The 24,361-nt window shown below is 36.2% G+C and overlaps 1 protein-coding gene across 1 annotated transcript in view; it reads left to right on the forward strand.

The window, feature by feature from the left end:
• The window catches only part of AXDND1 (axonemal dynein light chain domain containing 1), a 46,241-nt gene that overhangs the window by 15,356 nt on the left and 6,524 nt on the right, over positions 1-24,361 (forward strand). The window contains exons 9-21 of the mRNA XM_087827621.1: positions 1,597-1,737; positions 2,459-2,563; positions 7,306-7,426; positions 9,206-9,307; positions 10,179-10,342; positions 10,833-10,834; positions 11,957-12,024; positions 14,237-14,471; positions 16,662-16,851; positions 17,608-17,701; positions 20,180-20,379; positions 21,524-21,620; positions 23,675-23,785. Of these exons, the coding sequence (XP_087683747.1) occupies positions 1,597-1,737; positions 2,459-2,563; positions 7,306-7,426; positions 9,206-9,307; positions 10,179-10,342; positions 10,833-10,834; positions 11,957-12,024; positions 14,237-14,471; positions 16,662-16,851; positions 17,608-17,701; positions 20,180-20,379; positions 21,524-21,620; positions 23,675-23,785 (1,630 nt within the window). The remainder of the gene's footprint in view (positions 1-1,596; positions 1,738-2,458; positions 2,564-7,305; positions 7,427-9,205; positions 9,308-10,178; positions 10,343-10,832; positions 10,835-11,956; positions 12,025-14,236; positions 14,472-16,661; positions 16,852-17,607; positions 17,702-20,179; positions 20,380-21,523; positions 21,621-23,674; positions 23,786-24,361) is intronic.

A 24,361-nucleotide genomic window follows, 5' to 3' on the forward strand; every position in this document is an offset into this window, starting at 1 on the left:
CTAGTATTTGTCTAATCTTAATCATTAAATTCTCAGGATATAAATCATGGATGCTTCCCGAAGGGAGGATTTGCATTTTCTCCCTTCCAGAATCCTGGATCGATGCAGTAGTTCTACACTCAGGTCTCCTACTTTAAAGATGGCCAAAGGCTTAGTTTCTGGGACCCAATGTTGGTATTTTTACTGGGGCAACCCTTACTTTGGGTTTGCCTAATGAATACTGCTTACCACCTCCTATTCCATCCTTAGTTTATTGTATTTTGTTTGTTGTTTTTGTTTTTCATCCCTAAAGACATTTTTTTTCTTCCTGCGAGTCCATTAATGCTTCAGAAAGTATGCTGTAGCATATAGTTGTACTGTAATGAGAAGGCCCTGCAGAGTATTTTGTCCCTATGTTGTTAGGAGGGGAAGTCCTAAAGAAGGTGTTTTTATTTATTTATTATTTTTAAAAAATATATAACTTTATTGATTTCAGAGAGAGGAAAGGAGAGAGAGAAATAGAAACATCAATGATGAGAGAGTTATTGATCAGCTGCCTCCTGCATGCTTCTGACTGGGGATTGAGCCCACAACCAGGGCTTGTTCCCTGACCGGGAATCGAACCCCTATCGCCTGGATCCTAGGTCGACACTCAACCACTGAGCCACGCCCTGCTGGGCAAGAAGGAGTTTTTAAAGTTGATATTTCTTGATGTATGACCTGCATATTGAGCTGATAAACTCTCTTTCACTTTAAGTGTTTAAATAAGGGCTGAATAATTCTTTCTGTCCGTGGGTAAGAGATTAACTGTCCATTCCAACTCAAATATATTATAATCCTGGAGTCTTAGGGTTAGGATATAATTCCGCGACCACTTTTAATATAAATGAAGAGTGTTCAGTTACAGTGTCTGTAATTTATCATCTGTGATCATTTCCAAATATTTGGTTTGGTTTTATTCAGAAACAAAAGAAATGACTCTTTTGTATTTAGGTCTTTGTTTATTTTTAAACACTGGGTACATTTTGGTCAGTTTGAGAAAAGTGGTTTTATTCATGAATTCAACCATTTATAAAAATCCTGCCCAGCTGGACATGGCTCAGCGGTTGAGCATCTACCTAGGATCCAGGAGATAGCGGTTCAATTCCCAATCAGGGCATGTGCCCAGGGTGTGGGCTCAATCCCCAGTCAGGGGCGTGCAGGAGCAGCCGATCAATGACTCTCTCATCATTGATGTTTCCCTCTCTCTCTCTCTCTCTGAAATCAATAAAAATATATATTTTTTAAAATTCCACTATATTCAGGGCACTCTGTTAGATGTTATAAATTGGGTATGTAAATACGTAAAACATGGTTCTTATCCTCATAGAGTTTATAATTTAGAAGGAAAAAAGTCCTTATTTTATTTTACACCTCAGATATTCCAAATAATTATGACTCTGGTTAAAATTTTTCATAATTCATTCACTTGTATGTGTATGATAGGAACACACAGCCTGGATCCCTTTCTTTTTCTCTCTTTGTGTCTTTCTCTGACATTACTTTCTCCCTCACATATTTTCCCTCAGTTTTCCTTTTCTTCTGCATGATGTCTTGTTTTCCTTCTTTCCCATGCAGAGAGCGGTATGTACAAATGCTTGACCAAATTGCCCGGCAGATGATTGACTTCTACAAAGACCTGGTAACTCAGCGAATGATGGACCAGCGCATTTTACAAGAATTGTTCAACTTTAAGAATGTTATTGAGGAACTGACCAGGTAAAAACTGCGATTATCTTAAACACAAAACAAAAGTCAAAGCCATGTCTCTAAAGAGAGTCAAGAATATTCAGGGAAAGTAGAATGGTTAAAGGAGAGGACTCTTTTGTTCTCTTTTCATGTTTAGCAAGAGAGTAGAAAGGACTGGATATAGATGTAGATTATAGATATAGAGACATAGGTTACGCAGGTTAACACGAAACTAGGGCTCTGTGTATATTCAATAGGGAAAAGATCTGGTTCTTCCTTCTAAGACAGAGATGTTTATCTTAATCAGGTTTAGAGAGCAGTGCCTTGATTATGGATGTTAAGGTTCAAATGCCAAAGAGAATAAGCATTATATAGCAATCAAGGTTAGTGATCACCTAAACTTGTAGCAAGCTAATTAATGGCAAGAATGAAGAGGGTAGGATAGGCATGTCAGAGGGTAGGATAGAGCAGCCTGGAGGTCTTGCCTGTCAGCACCTCCTTCACTCCATTCTAGAGGGTCCCCCACATTTCTTCCTGCCTTTTCTAGCCAGACTGATTCTATTGCCAAACCGAGCAAGATTCCATCCAGATGTACACTAGGTTTTTTTATTTGGTTTGTGAGGTGGACAAACTAGGAAGAGGTTTAAACATGATAACTGAGAAGATTCCTGAGTAAAAATCTGATTTTCCTGCATAGAAACTTTTTGGAAACCCTTAACTATGATTATAAAATTTCTTTGCTTTATTTCAGGGAGCTGTGTTTGGTTCGGGCACATGATATGAAATTAACAAAGGAAGCAGAGAAGACTCACAGGGATTTGGCACAAGCTCTTATAGATGCTGAAAAGAATGCCAAGTGAGTTACCAAATGTTAGTCATTATGTCACTTGCTTCACACTATATTTCAAAATTTTATAGAAACATTTGAAGTTTTTTTTTAAACTGTGAATTTCATTACATATATTAACTCTTCCAGGCATTGTTGTAAAACACATCTTATAGACATCTAAGGTCTTCTTGGGTGAGAATTTTCCAGGGGTGTATACCTAGAAGCGGAATTACTATGTTATATGGTATACGTAGCCTTGTCTTGCTAGATGTTGCCAAATATTCCACAAAGTAGTTGTGCCGGTATATATCCTCTCATCAGTATATGAGGTTTGCATTTTGCCCATATCTTATTAATTGGATAGGCATGAAAAGATATTAGTATTTTGTTTGCATTTTCATAATTAGTAGTATGGGTCTAGTTTTGGGGGGCAGATTTAAGTGTATCTACTATGGTCTTTATGTTTTATTCTATTTTGGGGATTAGCAAATTTTTTCTGTAAAGGGTCAAATGGTGAGATATGGTTTCTGATGCAATTACTCAGTCAACTCTGCCTTTGTAACATGTGCCATTGTAGTGTGAAAGCAACCAAGGACAATACCAACACATGGCTGTGTTCCAATAAAACTTCATTTGAATTTATAACATTTTCATGTGTCAATGAAATATTATTTTTCTATTGTTTTTTTCAACTATTGAAAAACCATAACACGTAAAATAAGTGTGTGAAAAATCAAAAATGTAAAATTCTTAGCTCATGTACTGTACAGGAAACAAATGGTGGGCCAGATTAACCCACATGCTGTAGATTGCTAACCTTTATTTTATTTCAATTTCTGTTAGATTCTGATTACTAGAAGCTCTTGGGTATATAGCAAAAGATGTGTCTGATTGCATTTTTAATTTTTTTATTTGGTTGATTAAAAATATCATTATATTATCATAGAAGCAGTACATGCACCTTATAAGAACGTTATTCTGAGCTAAAAGGATGAGACCAAGCTTTTATTGTAATCAAGATATTATTCATACTCTTTCAGTGAGTGTTATCTCAGCCTCTATAGGCAGCCATTCCTCAGTGACCTTATGTTTGGATTTCTGTTCTTCTAAACAGACTAAATGAGCTTATGTAAATGAAGTATATTTTGATGATATAAATAGATGTGATTTCCCATGTTAAAAAAAAAGAATGTTAGAAAATACAAACAAGCAAAAATGAATAAATGTTATAATCCTACCACCCATAGATTATTACTGTAAATATCTTAGTGTATATTCTTGTGGATATACTATTATATAGCCTATTTTTTTAATCCACAGTCTCTACCTATTCCAATAAATTTTCACTTCATAAATTGCCCAGGTCATAGTGAACTTTCCCTAATTATTGCTAAAATGTATTTTGCAATCAGTTGCCAAACCCATATTCAGTCTAGGACCACACACTGCATCTTGTTTTATGTCCTCTTTACTCCAGCGTAGACCTCTGACTTGTTTTTAACTTGTTGAAGAGTGTATTTTTAAATGTCAAGAAAAACACAGATGTATACAAAATCTGAATTCAAAAATAGATTCTCACTTTTATTCTAATTTATTTTTTACTAGAATGAAAGGGGGTACCTTGATCATTTTTTGCCCACTAAATGTACTATTTTGTATAGCTAATTCTCTGTTCTTGTAATAGATAACTGTTCTGTACTTTGTCTTCTATATTCATACCTTGAATACTATCTCTCCATCTTTCTGAGCTGGTGACCTTGCTTTATAAAAAGCAGAAGCAACCAGGTGGGTACTGGAAATATCAGGGGGAACATGATTTTCTAACCTTTACACCTGAAACTAATACAAGGTAATATTGAATGTAAACTGTAATTGAAAAAATTGAAAGAATATAAAAAAATAAAAAGTAGAAGCAAACAAGATAACTCAAGCTCTCACCCCTCCATCTACCCACCCACCTGTGTCTGTGCTCATGTATTCTATCTTCCCTTCCCTTAACTGTGGATGAACTGTCTCCTCCTTTCTAAGGCCAGCCTCTCCATTTGTGTACTATTATATCCCCTCTTACCTACTTGAGATACTTTCAGCCAGTATTCCCTGTTTATCTTGTATCATTAATTTCCCCCTCTGCCTGATTAATTTCATAAGATGCTATATTTATATGCTATTATTACTCCAATCTTAAAAACAAAACAAACAAACAAGCAAAAAGACTCCCAAGACACTTAGAACCACATATCCCTTCTACTATGGTCCCATTTCTCTGCTTCCCTTACAGTAAGTTTCAAAAAGTGTTCATATTCATTATCTCCATTTCCGGTCCTCCCATTTTCACTTGAACCAACTCCAATCAAGCTTTTACCCCCACCGTTCCTCCAAAATACACTTGGAGTACTTTCATATCATTAAATCCAAAGGTCAGTTCTCCTTTAACTTGACTTTCCAGCAGCACTGGTCATAATTGATCAGCTGCTCTTACTGGAAACAGTGTCTTTCAGTATATTATACAATGGCACCTCGGTTGTCGAACATTTCAGAACTCAAACGGTCTTCTGGAAAGCCGAGGTGCCACTGCACTCTCCTTCTGCCTTACTGCCAGCTCCTTCTTACTAATATCCCTCACAGGTTCCTTTTGATCTCCCCAGTTTTTAAATGTTGGAGTGCTTATTGCTTGGATCTTTCCTTTCTATACTCACTTCTTAAGTGAATCCATTTCATTTCCTGGCTGTCAGTGCCATCATCCGTATACTCTCAACTCACAGATTTGTATCTCCAGCTTTTAGCTTCTCCACAAATTTGTGTCTGCAGCTTCAAACTTCTGCCTGAATTCCAGACTTACATATTTAACAGCCTTAACATTTCTACTTAGATGCCTAACATTCCCAAACTGACGTGCCCTTGACTGGGAATCAAACCCTTTGGTGTTTGGGCCTATGCTCTAACCACCGAACCACACTGGCCAGGGCTGTTTTACTTTTTTATTGGTTTATTATCTCTCCCAAATAAACTTTATAAGGGTAAAGGGTTTTTTTTTTGTTTGTTTAGTTTTGAACACTACCTGGCATATATTAGATATTTGCTGAATGAATAAAAATAAATAAACTAGAACTTCTTTTTTGCTAATGTCCATTATGAGAACAAAACATCTTCTAAAACTAGAAAGAAGGGGAAGGAAAGTGATAAGGAGATCTTAATTTGTATAAAAAATGATGGTTCTGAAGTAGGGTGGATTTTTTTGCTATTAGAAACTTTTAATAATACTTTTTGCTGATAATTGATTATTGAAAATTTGGAAAATACAGAAACACATAAATAAGGAAAAAAAGAGCATTTATAATTCTTTCACTGTTAATTACTATTAATATTTTGATATATTTTCCTATAAACTTTTTATAAAAATGAGATCAAAATGTATAATTTTATCGTTTGGATTTTCCCATTTTATAACACGAAAAAAATTTTCCCCATACCAAAGTATTAAGAATAAGCTGCAGAATATTTTTATCATAGAGCTACAGCATATTTTATTTGGCTAATCCCTCATTGCTGGACTTTGAGGTTGTTCTCTGAATTTTTTATTTTGCTGTTTTAAACAAGGGTCATTAATTCTCTTTTTTAAATTGAGGTCTAACTTTCAGACAGTAAAGTGCCAAAATCTTAAGGGTACAGCTTGTAAATTTTTATATTTGTATCACCTGTGTGACACCTAGGATGATTAATTTTTTTCTCAGTTAATTGAATAAATGGAATCTCCAAATAGGAGGCTTCAGGAACTGATGCTAGTGGTTCCTGACTTTCAGCAAAATTGAAAGAATTCTGCTTTGCTGGCTTTTAATTCTTGTAGCAAAGTTAATATTCCTTAGGAGGATGTGTTTAAAAAGTTTGTCAAATGCTTTTATTCATTTTACTACTTCTGTGTTTGCATTTCACCTCAGAAGGGCTTTAATTCTAAGAGAAGCTTCAGTATAGGTTAGAAGGAAAAGGTATGTTCTGGTAAACATAATGAAAAAATAGTTCAGAGAAAGGTACTTAATTATATTTAGTTTTTGGTTGGTTGGTAGAGAATTTCTTTTCACACCAAGGGAATTTCTTTAAATCTTATATTAATTATATATAATTTTAAAATGTAATGCCTCACAATGATTGGGCTTTGTGCCTTTAGTAAAGAACCCTGTTCTGGTGAGCAATAAAAACTTAGCAATAACTACTGTGTTATTGCTTCTTGTAGTCTGAATTTTTTATTAGCTATAGTATTGTTATACTTTTGGAATACCATGTTGTGAAAATTCTAGTAGGACAATATGATAAAAACATTACATAGGATGATACTGGCTGCTGCTCAAAGTCTAGTAGGTTTTAAGAGGGATTTGCAGTTTTTAAAATACCAGAGCTATTGTTCACATTTGCTACCATCGCAAATAACACATTTAATCATTACAGCTTGAAATTAAAAATTTTAACAATAAAAACTGTACAAAGTCACAATGGAAAATCATCACTTGATATAATAAAGGAATTGTTTAAAAAAAAGTATTTAGAACAGGTAACAGTATATTGAACTTCTTACTTTAAGACTTTTGTAAGATTTATAAATGAAGTATAAATATTTTTCTTCTATTTTGACTGTATATTAGTGTTATTAATATGTCCAGAAATTATACCATAATTACCTTATGATGAGTTTTAAAGGAACAGCTTATTCTTTTTAAAACAAAGTTTCTTCTTTTAAAAAAATGCCCTATATAGCTGTTTCTTAATTTTTCTGTTAGAGTTGTAGAAGAATACCATGACTTATATGTGTTACAAAGAGGAAGGATGGAGAATGATATTAAACAGTTAATGGCAGAAAGGGATATCTGGAGCTCAGCCACATATGACTTGGCCCTAAAGGTTGGTTCATCTGGAATCACAATTCAGACTTCTTTTTGTCTGGATAAAGTTTAATTTTACAAATTTCAGTTAGACAAAAAGTTTAAAAATGATGGGTCCGGAGCTGAGTGGAGGGGGGCAAAGGGAGAAAAATGGGCGACATCTGTAATACTCTCAATAATAAAAATAAAATAAGAAGAGTCAAATAAAAAATAAAGACACATATTTAATTGATGAGCGATGTAGATATTATGGACCTTGGGAAGGGAGAGTTACCTTTTGTTTCTTTTCTGTCGGGTGCCAGGCTATTGCCCACTTAAGGGTTCTTTTTTTTACACCCCACCAGGTTCTATGAAGTATGAGCAAGGATCTTTTTCTGTTGTTTGTGAACATGTTAAAAATGTCAGCTTTAATTTATACTAGTAATAAAGTAGGAAAAGTGGTTCTTATTTTTTCACATACTTTAACTGTACTAGGATCACTAGATACCTCACTTTGGTTCTATTACTTTAGTAGCCAAGATTACAAGTGAATTGAAATATGGCAACCTGCAAGCCATTTTAGTAATGCTTTAGAGAAATAGCAAAGTCCCACAATATTATATCTGTCTAAAGTGTTTGCTGTTTAGTTGCCTATTCTCACACCCGGCGCTTAGAGTATCAATAGCAAATTATGACCCGGGACAGATTCAGATTTTTGTCCCATTTTCCTCTGGAATGGTCAGACCTCGTCCAGGACACAATGTTCCATCCTGATCTAGAATTTTAAAAGGAACATAGTCATGTCCAGAGGGAACAGTCATGATGGTAAATATATAAGAAACAACTTGGGAGCTAGGCATGTTCAGTAGGAGAAATAAAGAAGACAAGTGAGTTCCCTTGCTCTAGGGGTGAACAGTAGAGAACTAACCCCTGGCAGAGGGTTTTGTAAAAGAACACCTTGAATTGATGGGACTTTGTGTTAGATCACCCCTAAAGTCTGTTCCAGTAGGAAATGACAGCCAGCATGTCAACTCCCTGAAAATAAGGACTTTCTTTCTTTTGTTTACAGCTATATGCACAGTGTCTAGACAGTTGTTCGTTGAATGACTATATAATTGATTCAGTCTATCAGTGGTTCTCAAAGTATGGTCCAAGGACCTCCTGGGGGGTCTATGAGACCTTTTCATGAAGTCAAAACAAGTTTCATCATAGTACTAAAATGTTTTTTGCCTTTTTCACTCTCATTCTCACATGAGTGTACAGTGGATGTTTTTGAAGCTATATGATATGGGATATTGCAACAGACTGAATGCAGAAGCAAGTATGAGAATTCAGCTCTGTTCTATTAAACAGATTTGTAAAAATGTAAAACTGTGGTGCTCTTTTCACTAATTTTTTTTTTGTTTTGGAAAATAAAACTTTTTTCATGAACATAATATTTATGTTAACATGTTTATTAATGTTATGTTTAAGTGAATTAACAAATTTAGATTTTAAGTAATTTCAGTTTTAATTTGCAATACAATAGATAAAATCTTATACACAAAAGCTCTTTGGAGTTCTCAATAATTATTAAGAGTGTAAATGTTTTTTGAGATAAAATTTTGTGAGAACCTCTGCTACATACTATACTCCAATTTGGTTACATTTTAGTAGTTTTAGAAAATATAAATTTGTGATTCAAAGTAGTTCATGATTTATATAGGAAATTGGGATTGAGTTAACGATTTAATGAAAATTTAATGTGAAATTAGTTTGAGTTTAATAAAGTGGTTTGCTAATGATTTAGGTTCTTAATTCTAGTCCTTTTTTAAAATAGGTAATTGCAAAAAATAGAGTCATATTGGCTAAAAGACTTTACCTCAATGAAAAAGGCTGGAGTAAATATGCTAAGCATTTCATCATACTACTATCAACCAAGGTAAACTTCAGTTCACTTAACTTATGGAAAAAGAGACTACAACTGTTGAGGGCTGAGACTATAAGAAGCCTTTGCTAAATTTATAGATTAAATTTTAAATATAGTTTTATATTTGTGCTTTATTGTGGGTGGAATGAAAAATCTAAGGAAAGGCGAGTAAAGGCTCTTTATAATTTGTCTTCTATCCTAATTAAAGCAAGTTAAGCAATTTATCTAAGTAAATAACACTGCAAATGTTATTTATAGAGTTATTCTAGAGTTATTCTATTTATTAGTGTTTAAACTAAAAGATTTGTAAGTAGCCGTGTTTATTGAAATGGTTGTATTATTGATGCATTCTATGCAAGCTAATGGGAAAACTCAGTGAGCACGCTAAGTTGCAAAGGAGGAAAGTGGCATTTAGTGTTTCTAGTCAAACCATTTATCCTAGTCATTTCATTTAATTCTTACAACAATCCTATCATACATATAATAGGAAAACTTAATCTCAAATAGATTAACTAACATTCCCCAAGGTTACACAGCCAGTTAAATGTCTAGGATTTGCATTTGGTTTTGCCTGGCTTTGAAATATCTGTTCTTTCCAGTGTACTGCGCATTCTCCCATGAAAGTTTTATGGGGAAATTGGGCTCTTGTTGCAAAGGAAAAAAATCTTGTCACATACTTTGTGCCATGGAAAATCTACCACCAAAGGGATTGTGTAGTAGTGTCACTGATGATGTTTTGAAAGAGGATTATCTTCTTAATTTTTAATCCATTTTCTATGGATGTCTGTAGTATTACAATATTAATAATGGCCTGGTGTATGCTAATAACTATTTTTTACATGAATAAATGAAAAAGTGGCTTAATTCCATGCATTTTATCTAGGACACTTCGGACCTTGCATTGTTGCAGAAGTTGACACAGAAATGGACAGTCTCAATGAATAAATTTAAACAGGAAGTGGAAGAAAATGAAGAATCTACAAGGGAGAAACTGTACATTGTTAAGGATGGTCTTACCAAATGGCAGCAGTTCTTCAAAGATAATAAGTGAGCCGCCAAGAATCTTGCTTTTCTGATTATACTATGTCATGTCTGATAACTCAATTCAGTTCTTCCTCTCTCTTTTTTCTCTTTCTTTCACCTTGTAATTACTCTAACATTGATTTTGGTGAAGTAACCAGCACCCTTGAAGGGGCACAATCCTTCTGGGTGCTTGAATGGTCTTACGGTTTCTAGTCCTAATCATCTCGGTAGTCCATCCTAATCCCTCTGTCCATCTGCTGCTACTTCTGCTTCAAGTCCAATTCCCTTTTCTTTACTTCTCTTTTCTTCTCTTTTTCTCCCCTCCCCTCCCCTCCCCTCCCCTCCCCTCCCCTCCCCTCCCCTCCCCTCCCCTCCCCTCCCCTCCCCTCCCCTCCCCTCCCCTCCCCTCCCCTCCCCTTTCTTTTTTTCTTCTTTTTCTGTCCTCTTCACTATTGGCAAACTCGAATACTATCTGGACCTACCTGCAACTTCTGAGCGTAAAGCATGTGCAGAGAAGTGGAATCAATGGGCAGCAGTTCTGAGGAGACTGGTTTTGATTGGCTCTCATACTGTGTAACAATTAGAGAAATCTGACAATGGAAGAGCAGCAGCCCATCAAGTGGTTAAGTCTAGGCTGGGTGACTAAATCACAGCGAAGCTAGTGGGAATCTATACTTTGAATGCAGACAAGACTCAACACATTTAGGTACTGTTTCCATTTCAAATTGAGAACAGTGGTTTCAATTTTTTATATCCTCTAAGAGGTTTCCCAGTTAGTAGATTTGGAAGTTCTGGAAGTTGAAGCTGATACATATCCCGGCTGATTGCTGCTGCCGCTCCCATTTGCTGACTCTTAGTTGGGAGGGGAGCACAAATGGCAATGGTTCTCTTCTCCCTTTCTCTTTAGGAACTTTTTTTAAAAAAATTATCTTTATTGTTGAAAGTATTACAGCTGTCCCCTTTTTCTCTCATTAATCCCTTGTACCCCACATCCACTCCACCCCCAGGCCTTCCCCTTACCAATGTCTGTGTCCATGAGTTTTGCGTATAAGCACGTAATTTCTTTGGTTAGTCTCTCCCCACCCACTCCCCCACCCATGCCTTCCCTCTGAGATCCCTCAGCCTGCTCCATGCTTCTATGTCTCCGGATCTATTTTGTTCATCAGTTTATTTTGTTCATTGTATTTCACATATGAGTAGCTTTCTTCTTGTGAACCTTGGGAGATATTACAGGAAACTCTCAGACCAGAAGTTGGGGCTCCTGACCTTAATTACTCATTATGCTTTCTTTCTATTTATATATTGTTTTGGCAGCTGTATTCAACAGGAATTATTCTTATGGTGATCTAATTTTGGATACCAGAGACCCAGAGACCACCCTTTTAATATTACTATGGCCTCTGAGCCTCTGACCCTATAACTTGGTTACTCAGGCATGAGTAGAGTCTGAATTTATATTTTTATTTGTAAATTTAATAATGAATGCCTAGGGAAGGGAGGCTGAACCTGGAAGGTATGCTTGAAAATCATTAAGGAGAAACAGTATTAATTGTCATATAGTGTATGGATTCATGATTTTCTTTCTTTATACCCTGTTCTGAGACCCTGCTCTTTGTGTTTTTCCTTCTTCCAGTGGAGAAGATTTATCCTCTAGTAAAGGAAATATATTTGAATCAGTTCTTCCAGACTTCAAGCAGTGGCTAAAGGTAAGACTTTCTAATAAACAGCACAGTAATCAAAATACTTGCCACTCCTCACCTCCAGCTGAGTCACATCTCAATCTTTAAAAATGCCTTACTAAATTTTGTACAAGACAAGGAAAACAGCAAGACTACAGCAGCTTTTAAAAATATGCTTAACTATTTTATTTTCAGTTCTATTTTAGATTTTTTGGGTCAAATAAAGTTAAGCTGCTGGAAGAAAACAAAAAAGGGAAAGATACTTGGGTAATAGGGAGGGTAGTTCTGATTCTCTCTTCTAACCGTAAGACATAGTAACATTTGTGCCTCTCCTATACCTGGCTTTTGTCTTCAGGACAAATTGGACTTTTAAAATTAATAACATAATTTTTAAAATTGTGGTAAAATATACATAACATAAAATTTACCATTTCAGTCCTTTTAAGTGTACAGTTCAGTGGCGTCCAGTCCAAGTACATTTACATTGTGCAGCCATCACCACCATCCGTCTCCAAAACTTTTTCATCTTCCTAAACTGAAACTCTACCCATTAAATACTAGCTGTCCATGTCCTCCTCCCCTAATGCTTGGTAACCACCACTCTACTTTCTGTCTCTCTGAATTTGACTACTATAGGCACCTCATATAAGTGGAATCATTTAGATTTGGCCTTTTGTGATTGACTTCCTTCTTTCAGCATAAAGTCCTTAAGATTTATTCGTGTTGTAGTATCTGTCAGATTTCCTTCCTTTTCAAGGCTGAATAATATTCCATTGTATGTATGTACCACATTTGTTTATTAATAATATCTTTTTAAAAATATTTGAGCTATGAAAATAGGTTTTATTAGTCAAATTACTATCATGTTATAGTAGTTTGAGAGAGGAAAATATATAAAATACCGAAATTCCTCCAAAGTGAATATCAAACTTATAACCTGATAAAATCTCATCCAGATCTCAGGAAGCCCTTTTCTTTTTCTTTTTCTTTTTCTTTTTCTTTTTCTTTTTCTTTTTCTTTTTCTTTTTCTTTTTCTTTTTCCTTTTCTTTTCTTCTCTCTTCTCTTCTCTTCTCTTCTCTTCTCTTCTCTTCTCTTCTCTTCTCTTCTCTTCTCTTCTCTCTCTTCTCTTCCTCCCTCCCTCCCTCCCTCCCTCCCTCCCCCCCCTCCCTCCCTCCCTCCCTCCCTCCCTCCCTCTCTTCCTTCCTTCCTTCCTTCCTTCCTTCCTTCCTTCCTTCCTTCCTTCCTTCCTTCCTTCCTTCCTTCCTTCCTTCCTTCCTTCCTTCCTTCCTTCCTTCCGTAATTTGAGCAGAATATTCTCAGAACTAAAGATGTTTGTTGTCCTATACACAATATAGCTAGTTTAGTGACTTTTCTTTAATGTTTATCTGGAAATTTTGACATTGCTTAGATAAATAAATTATTTTTCTTCATTTAGTAGGTATATTAATAACTCTCATTCATTAAACATTTACCCTGTTAGGCTAATGATGCTTTTCATATATTATCTTACTCTTCATGGCAGCCACATCATACAGGTGTTATAATCCCCATCTCACAGATGTGGAAATTGAGGCTTAGAAATGTTAAGTAACTGGCCTAAGTTATCTATAAATGGTAAGTGGCAGAGTCAGAATTTGAGTCGATGTCTCTCCAACTCCAAAAATCCTACCATTAATGCTCTGCAACATGGCCTCCCTGTAATAGTTACTCTTATTGAAGTGTGGGTGATTTGATTTCATTATCTGAATCACAGATGACAAACTTTAAATATAAATTGTGCTTTATTTTTTTCTACAAATATTTATTAATATGTCATGCATTGGACTTGGAGTTAGACAGACAAATAAAGCACGAATTAAACACAACCATTACATTCTAGGAACTTTCCTGGTCTAGTGGGGATCATGTAAGCAGATGTATTATATTCTTACCAAAGCATATAGTAACTAAACATGCTTAACGCTCTGGGACTTAATTGCCTATCACTAATTTTTTACCCATATAGGATTTAACATAATTATTTTCATTCTGGTAAACTATGGATTATCTTATAGGGTATCAAATTAATTTAAACTCACTTTAATTTTGAAAATAAAATGTATGTTATATGAAGAAATGGTGTGAACAAATAATAATAGGATATTTAACTCTAAAACAATTGAATAAAGATCTGGGTCGACTTTGATGAAATCATTAGTGGCTAATGGGCTAATATCTTTACTCCCTTTCACTCTCTAGATACTGAACGAAGATAAAGACAAGTTTACTGGGGGTTTTCTAGTGTCAAAATCTGATTCTCTCAAGATTATTAAATATTTACAGGAAAACTGGACAGATATTGGGTATGGGATATTTAATCGCCATAGAAATATGGACGGGGTGATGCCACCAGAGTACCAGCTCATGGAGGAAATTGTAAAAAGCATAGAAAAACTCTACAAGGAATTTCAATTAAGAATAAGTGGGGATAATGGTAAGAAAAAAACAATGATAATTAGATTGCTTGACATAAAGGATTTTAACAGTAATTATTTTCAATACAATTAATATTTAAAAATAATATATGAATATAGCTTTAGAAATAAAGCAAAACAAACCATTGAGCATCAATATATTGTGATATAATTCGTATACAATACAATTAACCTGTTTAAAGTGTACAATTTGATTATTTTTAGTGTATTAACGGATGTGTACAACCATCACGACAGTCAGTTTTAGATCATTGGATGATGTCTGGTTCTTCTATAGGTCTTTTTTTTTCTTCATTTTTTCAATTATAATTGACATATGGTATTATCTTAGTTTCAGATGTACTAGGTCTTTTTTAAAAATTATATTTAATTTTTCTTTATTTTGTTTTTTTCCCATCACCATTTATCCCCCCCATATACTCTAACATCTCCAGCCCCCCTCAACCCCAACAATCACCACACTGTTTTCTGTGTCCATAGTCCATAGTTTTTTTTAATCTTTCTTTTTTGCGTGGTTCTTTTTTATTGTCTGTAATTTGTCTTGATTTTGAGTCAATTCTTTTCATATTTCTGGCTGTTTCTGATTGATGCTGTACATCATGTGTGATAAAGTCCAGAGATAATTAAGACTCTGGATGATGCTGTATTTCAAAAGAATGATTTTAGTTTTTATTCTGGCAGGTTACTTAGGGTAGGGGCAGACCATTTGAATTCACACAGGGCCTGAGCTGAGATGAAGTGTGGCTCCAGGCTTGTCAAGGACTAGTCTCTTCTGTTCCACCCTTACTTTAAGGTATAGCCCTTCAGGGACTCAGGGGGCCCAAGTGAAACCTGGTGTGTTTAGCAGGGCCCCTATTCCTTAGCAGATTTTCAACTTAAATTTTATTTCTCCAGTGGGGTAAACAAATATCCCAGTTTTCCATGAGAGATATTGAAAACTCACCGTCCAAAACCCATGAGAGACATTAAAAATCCATCAAGGCACTTTCATCACTGTGTCGTATGTTACTTAAGAACCAGTCCTTCTCATCAGGCAACCCTGATGCATTGACTACCATGCTTGTTCAACACCAAACTACTCTGGATGGGAAAATGCAACCTTAATTCTCTGTAGCGGCAGTGATACAGTTACAGATAAAATGGCAATACTTATCCATGAGAATATACATATAGCAGGCAGACAAAAGTGCGTTAGTGAATGGCTTACATAGTGAGGAGTCAAAACAGTGAGTGGTAGTGAAATTAACAGATCACTCGAATACTCCTAAGAGATCGAACTTTACTGATGAAAGGCAGCGAAAATATTTTCCTTAAGGGTAAGAAAAAGTTTGCTTTTAAATTATTTCTCTTTTTATATCTCTGAGATGGGAGCATTTTTATTTCTTATTTTGAAAATGAGATAAGACAAAGGTATAAAGAGGTTATTTTGCAATGATCTCACGGTGAATCATTCAAAGATTAGGATCCACATTTCATCCTGGTTCAGACTAAAACTATGAACTTCGTGAAAACCTGAATAGTGACTTAAAAAAGAACTCAAGGACCATATTCTCATTTCTCTTATTAACTATCCTATAATCACGAAGAACCTGTTTATCATCATTGTCTTCTTTTTAAAAAAATGTATCTTTATTGATCTCAGAGAGAGGAAGGGAGAGGGAGAGAGAGAGAGAAACATCAGTGATGAGAGAGTCACTGATCGGCTGCCTCCTGCACACCCCTGACCAGAGATCGAGCCCGCAACCCGGGCATGTGCCCCGACCTGGAATCAAACTGTGACCTCCTGGATCCCAGGTTGATGCTCAACCACTGAGCCACATCCGGCCAGGCCATGATTGTCTTCTTAACAGAAAAACTCAACAAATTAATGCCTTTTCCAGAAAACTTTAGTTCATAGTTTCTGGGTTTAATGTATTTGGTTTTCTCATCTGAGAAGACAAGAGACTTAGAGTATAAGCTGCCATCAAAGAAATAGTACATCAGTTAGAAAAGCACCAATTATACACTATTATTAATTCACTAAACATTTATCTAGGAACTACTCTTTACAAGCTTTTAGCTAAGCAAGCTGTAGGGTAATAAAAAGATGAAAAAATATATGCCCCTGCCCATAAGTATTTTATAATTTATTATTGAAATAGTAGACTTACAAATACTTCTAACAATTAATGCTTTTCTCACTTTTCTAGGTGTCACTAAAATTCTTACAAGCTTGATTAGTTCTCTTGACTTCTATTCTTTCAAGTTAGAAAACCATCTGGAATTTCTTGAAGAATGGGAGGGACTTAATGAAAAAATTAATGAAATGACAACTCAGTTGGATACACTGTTAAACATTATTGGTACTGTTCCACAGTACTTAGAAACAGATTCTGGCTCGTAAGTTCCCATAGAGCACTCTTTGCTGGGCAGAAGAAGGGAATCCCTACTTCTCAACTGCATTTTCCCAGTACCTAGCCTCAGCAACAGGTAGCTGGGGTCAGATGAGAAACCTTAAAGCCCTGTTGCTCCCAGGAAGAAAGCCCATCTGACTGGGAGCAGGAAGGCAAGGGCGTGGTCCATTGAGCTGGGAAGGGGAAAAACAGGGGTAGCCTTGGTTTAGATACCATAGATTCTTGCCTTTTTTACTGAATCTTCATAGATTGTCTTGAATAGATGTTTCTTCAGTTGCTGTTTGTTCTTAGGACCATTTCTAGCTTTTGATTTTTTTTTTTTTTTTTTTAAGAACTAATTCTCACCAGTTTCACTGGGGAACGGGTCAGCTTTGTTCCTCACACTGTGATGCTGGAAGCTGATCTCTTGAGAGAATTTAAAAATTCATTCTTCTCATTTTATGGTCTCACTGGTCTAGAAATGAATATAAAGCGTGTGAGTTTTTACAGTAGAGAGCTAACCCTGAAGGTAAGATCTGCATTGTTCAAAGTGCATCGGGCTGGTTGCTGTTGGTATTAGGAAGCCATGCCCAAGATACCAGATAATTCAAGGCTGTCGTTCACCTTTCCCTGAAATCTCAAATAATTGTCAACACTAAGTTTACTAGGCCCATCCAAATAAAACCCTTTCTTTTAACTGATAGTTACTTTTTTATATTCTAAGTAAGCCACTTGTCTTTATTTTACTTAATTTTTCCTTCAGAGTACTTGAAGCACATATATTTAACATGATTCAACAATGGCATTTGAAGATAGGCAATGAGATTGCTGATGGTAACATTGAACTTCAGCGCCACGTATGTACTTACAGGGATTTGTGAGGTTAATTTTGCCTTGGCTGGGAGTTTTCTTTAAGGAAAAATCAGGTCATGCCTATGCAATTAAAGCAGGAGATTGGGAGGGCAACATGGGAACTTACGTAATTACTCAAATGATTTTCAATGGCTTTTTAAATGCAGCATGTTTCTATTTCTGAAATAAAGTTTCAGAGATGATCAAAATTTTTTGATTTCTAATTATGATATTTAATCTTTACTTGGTAGACTGAATATTTTCCCTTTAATAAGGATGTGGACATATTAAGTATTTATGTTGGTGCCCCTGACTGGCTAAAGGGATGACAGAAACATGCTGCTTGCTAGAAGGAATGACAAGATGCCACAGTATTAGAACAAATAGAATTGTTCTTCAGTTCTGAAGAACCAAACCCATGGACTTCTTAACCAGCACAACATGAAATAATTTCTGGAGGATGTCTTAGTTTATTACATTTACTCCCACCTTCTGGTCTTAATTATAATTTAAATTTACACAGAAAACCCCCACCTTATTATAAGTAAACTTAATAGGATAAAATGAATTTAATTCTTCTTATTATTATTGATTTCAGAGAAAGGAAAGGAGAGGAAGAGGCAGCTAGAAACATCAGTGATGAGAGTCATTGATTGGCTCGACCCCTACTGGGGATCGATATTGAAACCAGGGCATGTGCTCTGACTGGGAATTGAACCATGACCTCCTGGTTCATAGGTAGATGCTCAACCACTGAGCCACACTGGTCGGGCTAATTTAATTCATTTTAATATTGCTTAAATTAGGAATTTGAAAGGCAGAGTTCATCAGCTATATGGGAACACTACTTATGAAGCATTACATTACAGTATATCACAGTCTGTGAGCACGTTATAAATATATAGAAGCAAGAGTTGAGGGGCAAATATATTAAGACTGGAAGTACGGATCCAGGTTGGAAGAAATTTCTGCGATTTGAAAGACAATCTAAATTAATTTTTAAAAAGGGAGCAGAGTGCCTGTCATACAGTGGGACTCAATAAATATTTGTTCACTGAAGTAAGGTTGAACATTCCAGATGTGCAAACAATTATAATAGAGAAATGTGCTAAGTACTAAAGAAACATAGAAAAAGGAGCAGATTAAAGCCAGTGGAAGTTAAAAAAGTCTTCTCAGAGTAGATCATATTTAGGCCTAGAAGGATACGTAGGAACTCACCAGAGAAAGGGACTGGGCATTTGAAGAGAACAGTGTGTTTGATGTTTGCATTTTATTTCTGGCACCCAGCCTCAGCAAACGCCCCAATGCAGAGGTTCCCCAGCTTTCACCTTTCACAGTGCCCTTAGTGCCCTACTATTTTCATACTCCTCCGCCAAAAGAAATACCACAAGTTCAGTTTATTAAGTAGGTAAGTTCAAACAACTTACTAAGTATTTACGTCCTAACAGTAACTGTTTGGAAAAGTAGAAAATGCTAAAATAGCTAAAACAAGGAGGCCATTGGACTAAAGTAGCTCCACTGCCTTTGGTAGCCTATGTAAACAAACCAAAGCCAGAGTCAGTGCACTCGCATCTAAGAAAACAAATCTCAAGAATAGCTCATCGTAACCAGTCAACTAGATTTTCTTGAATATGAAAAAATGAAGCTCAAGAACAATGATCATAATAGCCAAATAACTAAATTTTCCCAAATAAGGCAAACATTTAAATAATTACAGGCAATTAAATAATTGCTTTGTTTCAGCATCTTCTCTATAAACATCTCTGCCCTACCCTCTGCCCACAGAGAGCCCCTAACCATTTTCCAGTTTTGGTTTTGCCCAATTGGAATTGTTGTTTGCTGGAATAAAGTAAAATTTAATGCCTCAGTTTACCTTTTTACACATACAAACATTGGGAGAAAACCTTTTATTCTTAATGAAAATTACTAAGGGATGTATGTACCTGGGTACTGTATAACTTCCCTAACCTTGAAATCAGGTTGAATGTTGCCACCCGCATTTCCCGTTTCACTTAGATTGTCTCACAGTACTTGCTTTTACCACATAACCACCAATAAAACCAGCTTTGCAAAGATATGATGTTATCAAAGTGATATAGTGTATGTAATGTTGAAAGTGTGAACTATGTCAGGTTCATGCTATGTCTGACAGGTGTCCCATATCACTGTTATTTCCCTCAAGAATTTAAAACCCCATGGCATCCTTGAGAGTTCGCTGTGGAGCCCTGGGATGCCTTGGCACACAGTTTGGTAACTGCAGCTTTAATACCCTGCGCCAAGCTAAAGAAGAGTTTAATGTAGCACAGTTAGCAAAAAAATATAAGGTTATACCAGTTGAGTAGTGATGATTCATTTCATTAAGAACGATAGTGTTGTTGAAAATTGGACACAGGTATGATCATTTATATTTTTAAATTTGGCATGGTTTTTACTGTTTGATTTATTTAAAATGGGTCATTTGTATTATAACTGTTTTTTAACAGATGGATGAATTGCATATATCTATGGTCAAGTGGATGGTAAATTTGCTGACATTAATGGTACCTGACTTTACTGATCAAGACACTCTGCCAAAGTTAGAGAAGGAAAGTGCTGAAAAACATGATATAGGCATTGCAAAGTTAGAGATAGATGCAATTGCATTGGCCAAAAATTTGTCCCGATACTCCAGTTATTTGAACAGGTAAAACTGTCTGGCTTTTTTTCCCCTTGCCCCTTTGAAGATTAAATGTGACATAGAGCAGAGGAGAGAAAGGCAGTTAAGTAGCAGCAATAAGGAATTGTTCTAAAAACCTTGAAAGAAGCACTAGTTCAGTTTTTAAACTAGCTTCAAAGCTGCCCAGTCGGAATATGAGATTTTGGTGTTTTCCCAATGGCTCTAGAATTCTTTTGAAAACAGTGTTAGCATGGGAAGGATGGGGAGTATGCACAGATGTGGGAGTGACAATTAGTAACAAAACAAAAAGACCCACTTGTGTAAGTAAGAAACATCTTGCACTTTTGCAAAAGCTGGGGGCATTTATGAAGAAGCTTGTAGTTTCCTGCGTAATTCCATGCAAAGCTGAATGTATACTTTTATATATTTCAGTAAACACCAACCAAAACATCTCTTTAAAAAAACAAAAATAAATTTAAAAAACTTTATGTCTGGAAAGCTAGAGGATTCCCACCAAATAAAGATGAAGTCTGAAAAATTGTAAAATGTTAACTAGTAAGCATACTGTTGCTATGATTACTTGAATATTATGCTGAGCAAAATAAGCAAGTCAGAGAAAGACAAATATCACAGGGTCTCACTTATATGTGGAATCTAGAGAACAAAATAAATTGACAACCAAGAAAGGACCACAGACATGGAAACATGAAACAAATTGACAGATCTCAGAGGAGAGGCAGGAAGGAGGGTGGGGAAGAGATAAACGGAAGAATTTATAAGCATATAGGAGTAGCCCAAGACACCAGCAATAGACAGGTGAAGCCTGGGGTGGGCTGAGAGGTGGGTGGAGAGGGGCAAAGGGAGGGAAATGGGGGGCATCTGTAATACTCTCAATAATAAAATAGATTTTTTTTTAAATTTGGGGAGCTTTTATAATCTAGCCAATTGCATCTTTTATTTCCACTCAGTGTTACCAATTGTCAAGAGTGAGAGGAATGGGGGGCAGTGGAGAGGACAAGGGTAAGAAACTGAGAAAGACAAATTATACTCTTTGGTGAATCAGTAGCTTAATTGTTAATGGTGAACTTCCACTGTATTTGGATTTAAAACACGTAGGAGAGGAACCAACAATAATAGGTCATGCTGTGTGTGTGTGTGCTTTTTCCCCCAGTTGTTGCAAAGGGATGGTAGCAGCTATGGCTCTGAGTATAGCCAGCAAATTACAAAAAAGTGCTGCTAAGGATCTTCATGATCTGGCTAAGATGAAGGTAATAACTCTGTCTTCCCCTTGCTTTTGTTTTGTTTGTTTTGAGCAGACATTTTAGGTTTAATTTATAACAAACTACACATATTAAAAGTGTACAATCTGATAATTTCTAAAATGTGCATACAGCCATAAAATAATTACTATGATAAGAAAAGAAGTGTTTCCTTGTACACCTTTGTAATCTCCCCACCCACCCTCAGCCCAGGCAAAGTCTGATCCACTTTCTAATGCCAAAGATTATTTTTCATATTCTAGAATTTATATAAATGGAATCATATAAAATGTATGCTTTTTGTCTGACTTCTTTGACTAAGCAAACTTATTTTGGGGTTCACACATATTGTTACTTTTATCATAAAGCATATTTTATGCTTTTTAGTGCTGAGTAGTATTAATTGCATGGATATACACAATTTACCTATTCTCTGTGGACGGCATCTGATTTGTTCCCACTTTTCAATTATAATAAATAAAGCTTCAATGCATATTTATGTACATGTGCATTGTTTTCATTTCTCTTAAGTAAATATCTAGGAATAGAGTGGCTGAGTCATATGGTATGTGTATGTTTAACTTTTTAAGAAACTGTTAAACTGTCTTCCAAAGTGGTTAAGCTATTTTACAGTCCTGCCAGTAGTGTATGAGAGTTCCAGGTGCTTCACATCCCCACCAGCACTTGATAGATAACCATCAGTCTTTTCAATTTTAGACATTCTAATAGGTGGGTAATGGTATGTATGCCGTTGTGGTTTTAATTTGCATTTCCTTAATGACCAGTGATGTCGAACATCTTTTCATGTGCTTATTTGTCATCTGTATATCTCCTTTGGTGAAATGTATATTTGAATGTTACTAAGAGAATAGATCTTAAAAGTTTTCATCACAAGAAAAAAAATGGAACTACATGAGGTGATGGATAGTAACTAAATTTAATGTGGTAATCATTTTGCAATATATATATATATTTATCAGATCATTATGTCATATACCTTAAACTTATACAGTGTTATATGTTGCTTATTCAATAAAACTAGAAAAAAGACACAAAAATTCAATTGCCTCCTAATTTGGTTAGTTAATAGGTGAGACATCTAAATAATAACTTACAATTGTCTCCCGCATGTGCCCCAACTGGGGCCAGGGATCAAACCCTGCAACCCAGGTTCATGCCTTTGACCAGGAATTGAACCCAGGACCCTTCAGTTTGTGGGCCAACGATCTAACCACTGAGCAACACCGGCCAGAGTATGAGCACCTTTTTTAAAACAGTGCTTCAAATCTGTATTCATTTACTTTATTGGGGGCAGGGTAATATTTCTGTAGTGGTTAAGGCCACCTGGATTAGAATCCTAGTGCCATGTTTATATATATGACCTTGAGCAAACTATTCAACTGCTGTATCCCTTAATTTCCTCATCTAATAAAATGAGGATAGTAATAGAATATATCTCAGTTCTCATCACAAGGGAATAAATTTTATACCTATGGTGAGAAATGTTAACTGGATTTATTGTGATGAGCATTTGGTAATATATATAAACACTGATTAATTATGTCGTACACCTGAAACTAGTATAATGTTATTTCAATTATACCTTAAAAATAATAGTACATATCTCATATTGAGAATCAAATGAGTTAATATATGCGCATTGCTTAGTACAGAGTCTGGCATATAATTAAGTGCCACGTTAAGTGTTTGCTGTTTTTACTGTTAATGTCAAACAGCCACAGCTGATCTGGTCAGTTGCATAGTATCTGTTGGGACAGACCGTTTGCCCGCAGTAAATTCAACGCTTCTGTGTCTGATTCGGACGCTTCACTCCTCCGTGTCCCGCTATAATGATGTCCGTATGCAAATGACAGGATTTTAGTTCTGTATTCATAGAAAGTCACTTCTGCGCAAATCTGTGAACTGAAGCGATACGAGGCTGGTTGAATGGAGTATATTTCGGGGACCTGTATTTAGCAGCTCCTCGATGGGAGTGGGTGAGCAAATGAGCTGGTGTACTCTGATTGCTCCTGCTTATAACGATCTTCCTTCTCTCTCCTCAGAGGGAATGTTATGAGTGGATCACCACATGCTCTCACCTCCTTTCTGGGATCAAAGGCAAAAAAGTCAAGTTATTGACAGATGAAGAAAAGGAACAGCTGCTTGAAGAAGAGGTGTTTGTCATGTGCTAGCAGGAGTCATTATTCAGGTTCTCCCTGTGTTTTAATAGATGAGGGGTCAGTGACTTTTCACAATCAATGTTCTGAACCCTCAGAAGAGAATTTCGGCTCCAGCCAAGAGCACTGGCAGCTCTTCCCCCTTCTCAGGGAAGGGGTCGTCCCCCCAAACGTGCCTCCTCCACTTCTCGGCGATGACTCGGCCTCCCGCTTCATAAAGGAAGGGCGGCTCTCAGAGGCTGTGTTGCCACTCCCCCAGCAGGGCTCGGCCTCGCCTGCCTCCGAGCCCCCTTCCTCCTCCCCGCAGCCTGGGGCTTCCCATCAGCCTTGTTTCATCCCACGCTCGCTGTCCTCTCCCTTTTGTATCTCACTGCCTTCAGGATAAAATTCACTCTTCACCTGGCATGACACACTGCCTGCCGGCCCCTAAGTTTCTGTCCTGTTGAGCTGCAGCACTTCTGTCCTCAGAGCCAGTTATGCGCGTACAGTATCCTCTCCTTGTGCCCTGTTTTTTTCTCTTCTTCAGGAAGCCTTCCCGACCAGCCCTGTCTTTTCCCCGCATCCACCACCAGA

Source organism: Miniopterus natalensis, chromosome 19, assembly GCF_054644295.1.
Source record: "Miniopterus natalensis isolate mMinNat1 chromosome 19, mMinNat1.hap1, whole genome shotgun sequence".
Lineage (NCBI taxonomy): Eukaryota > Metazoa > Chordata > Mammalia > Chiroptera > Miniopteridae > Miniopterus > Miniopterus natalensis.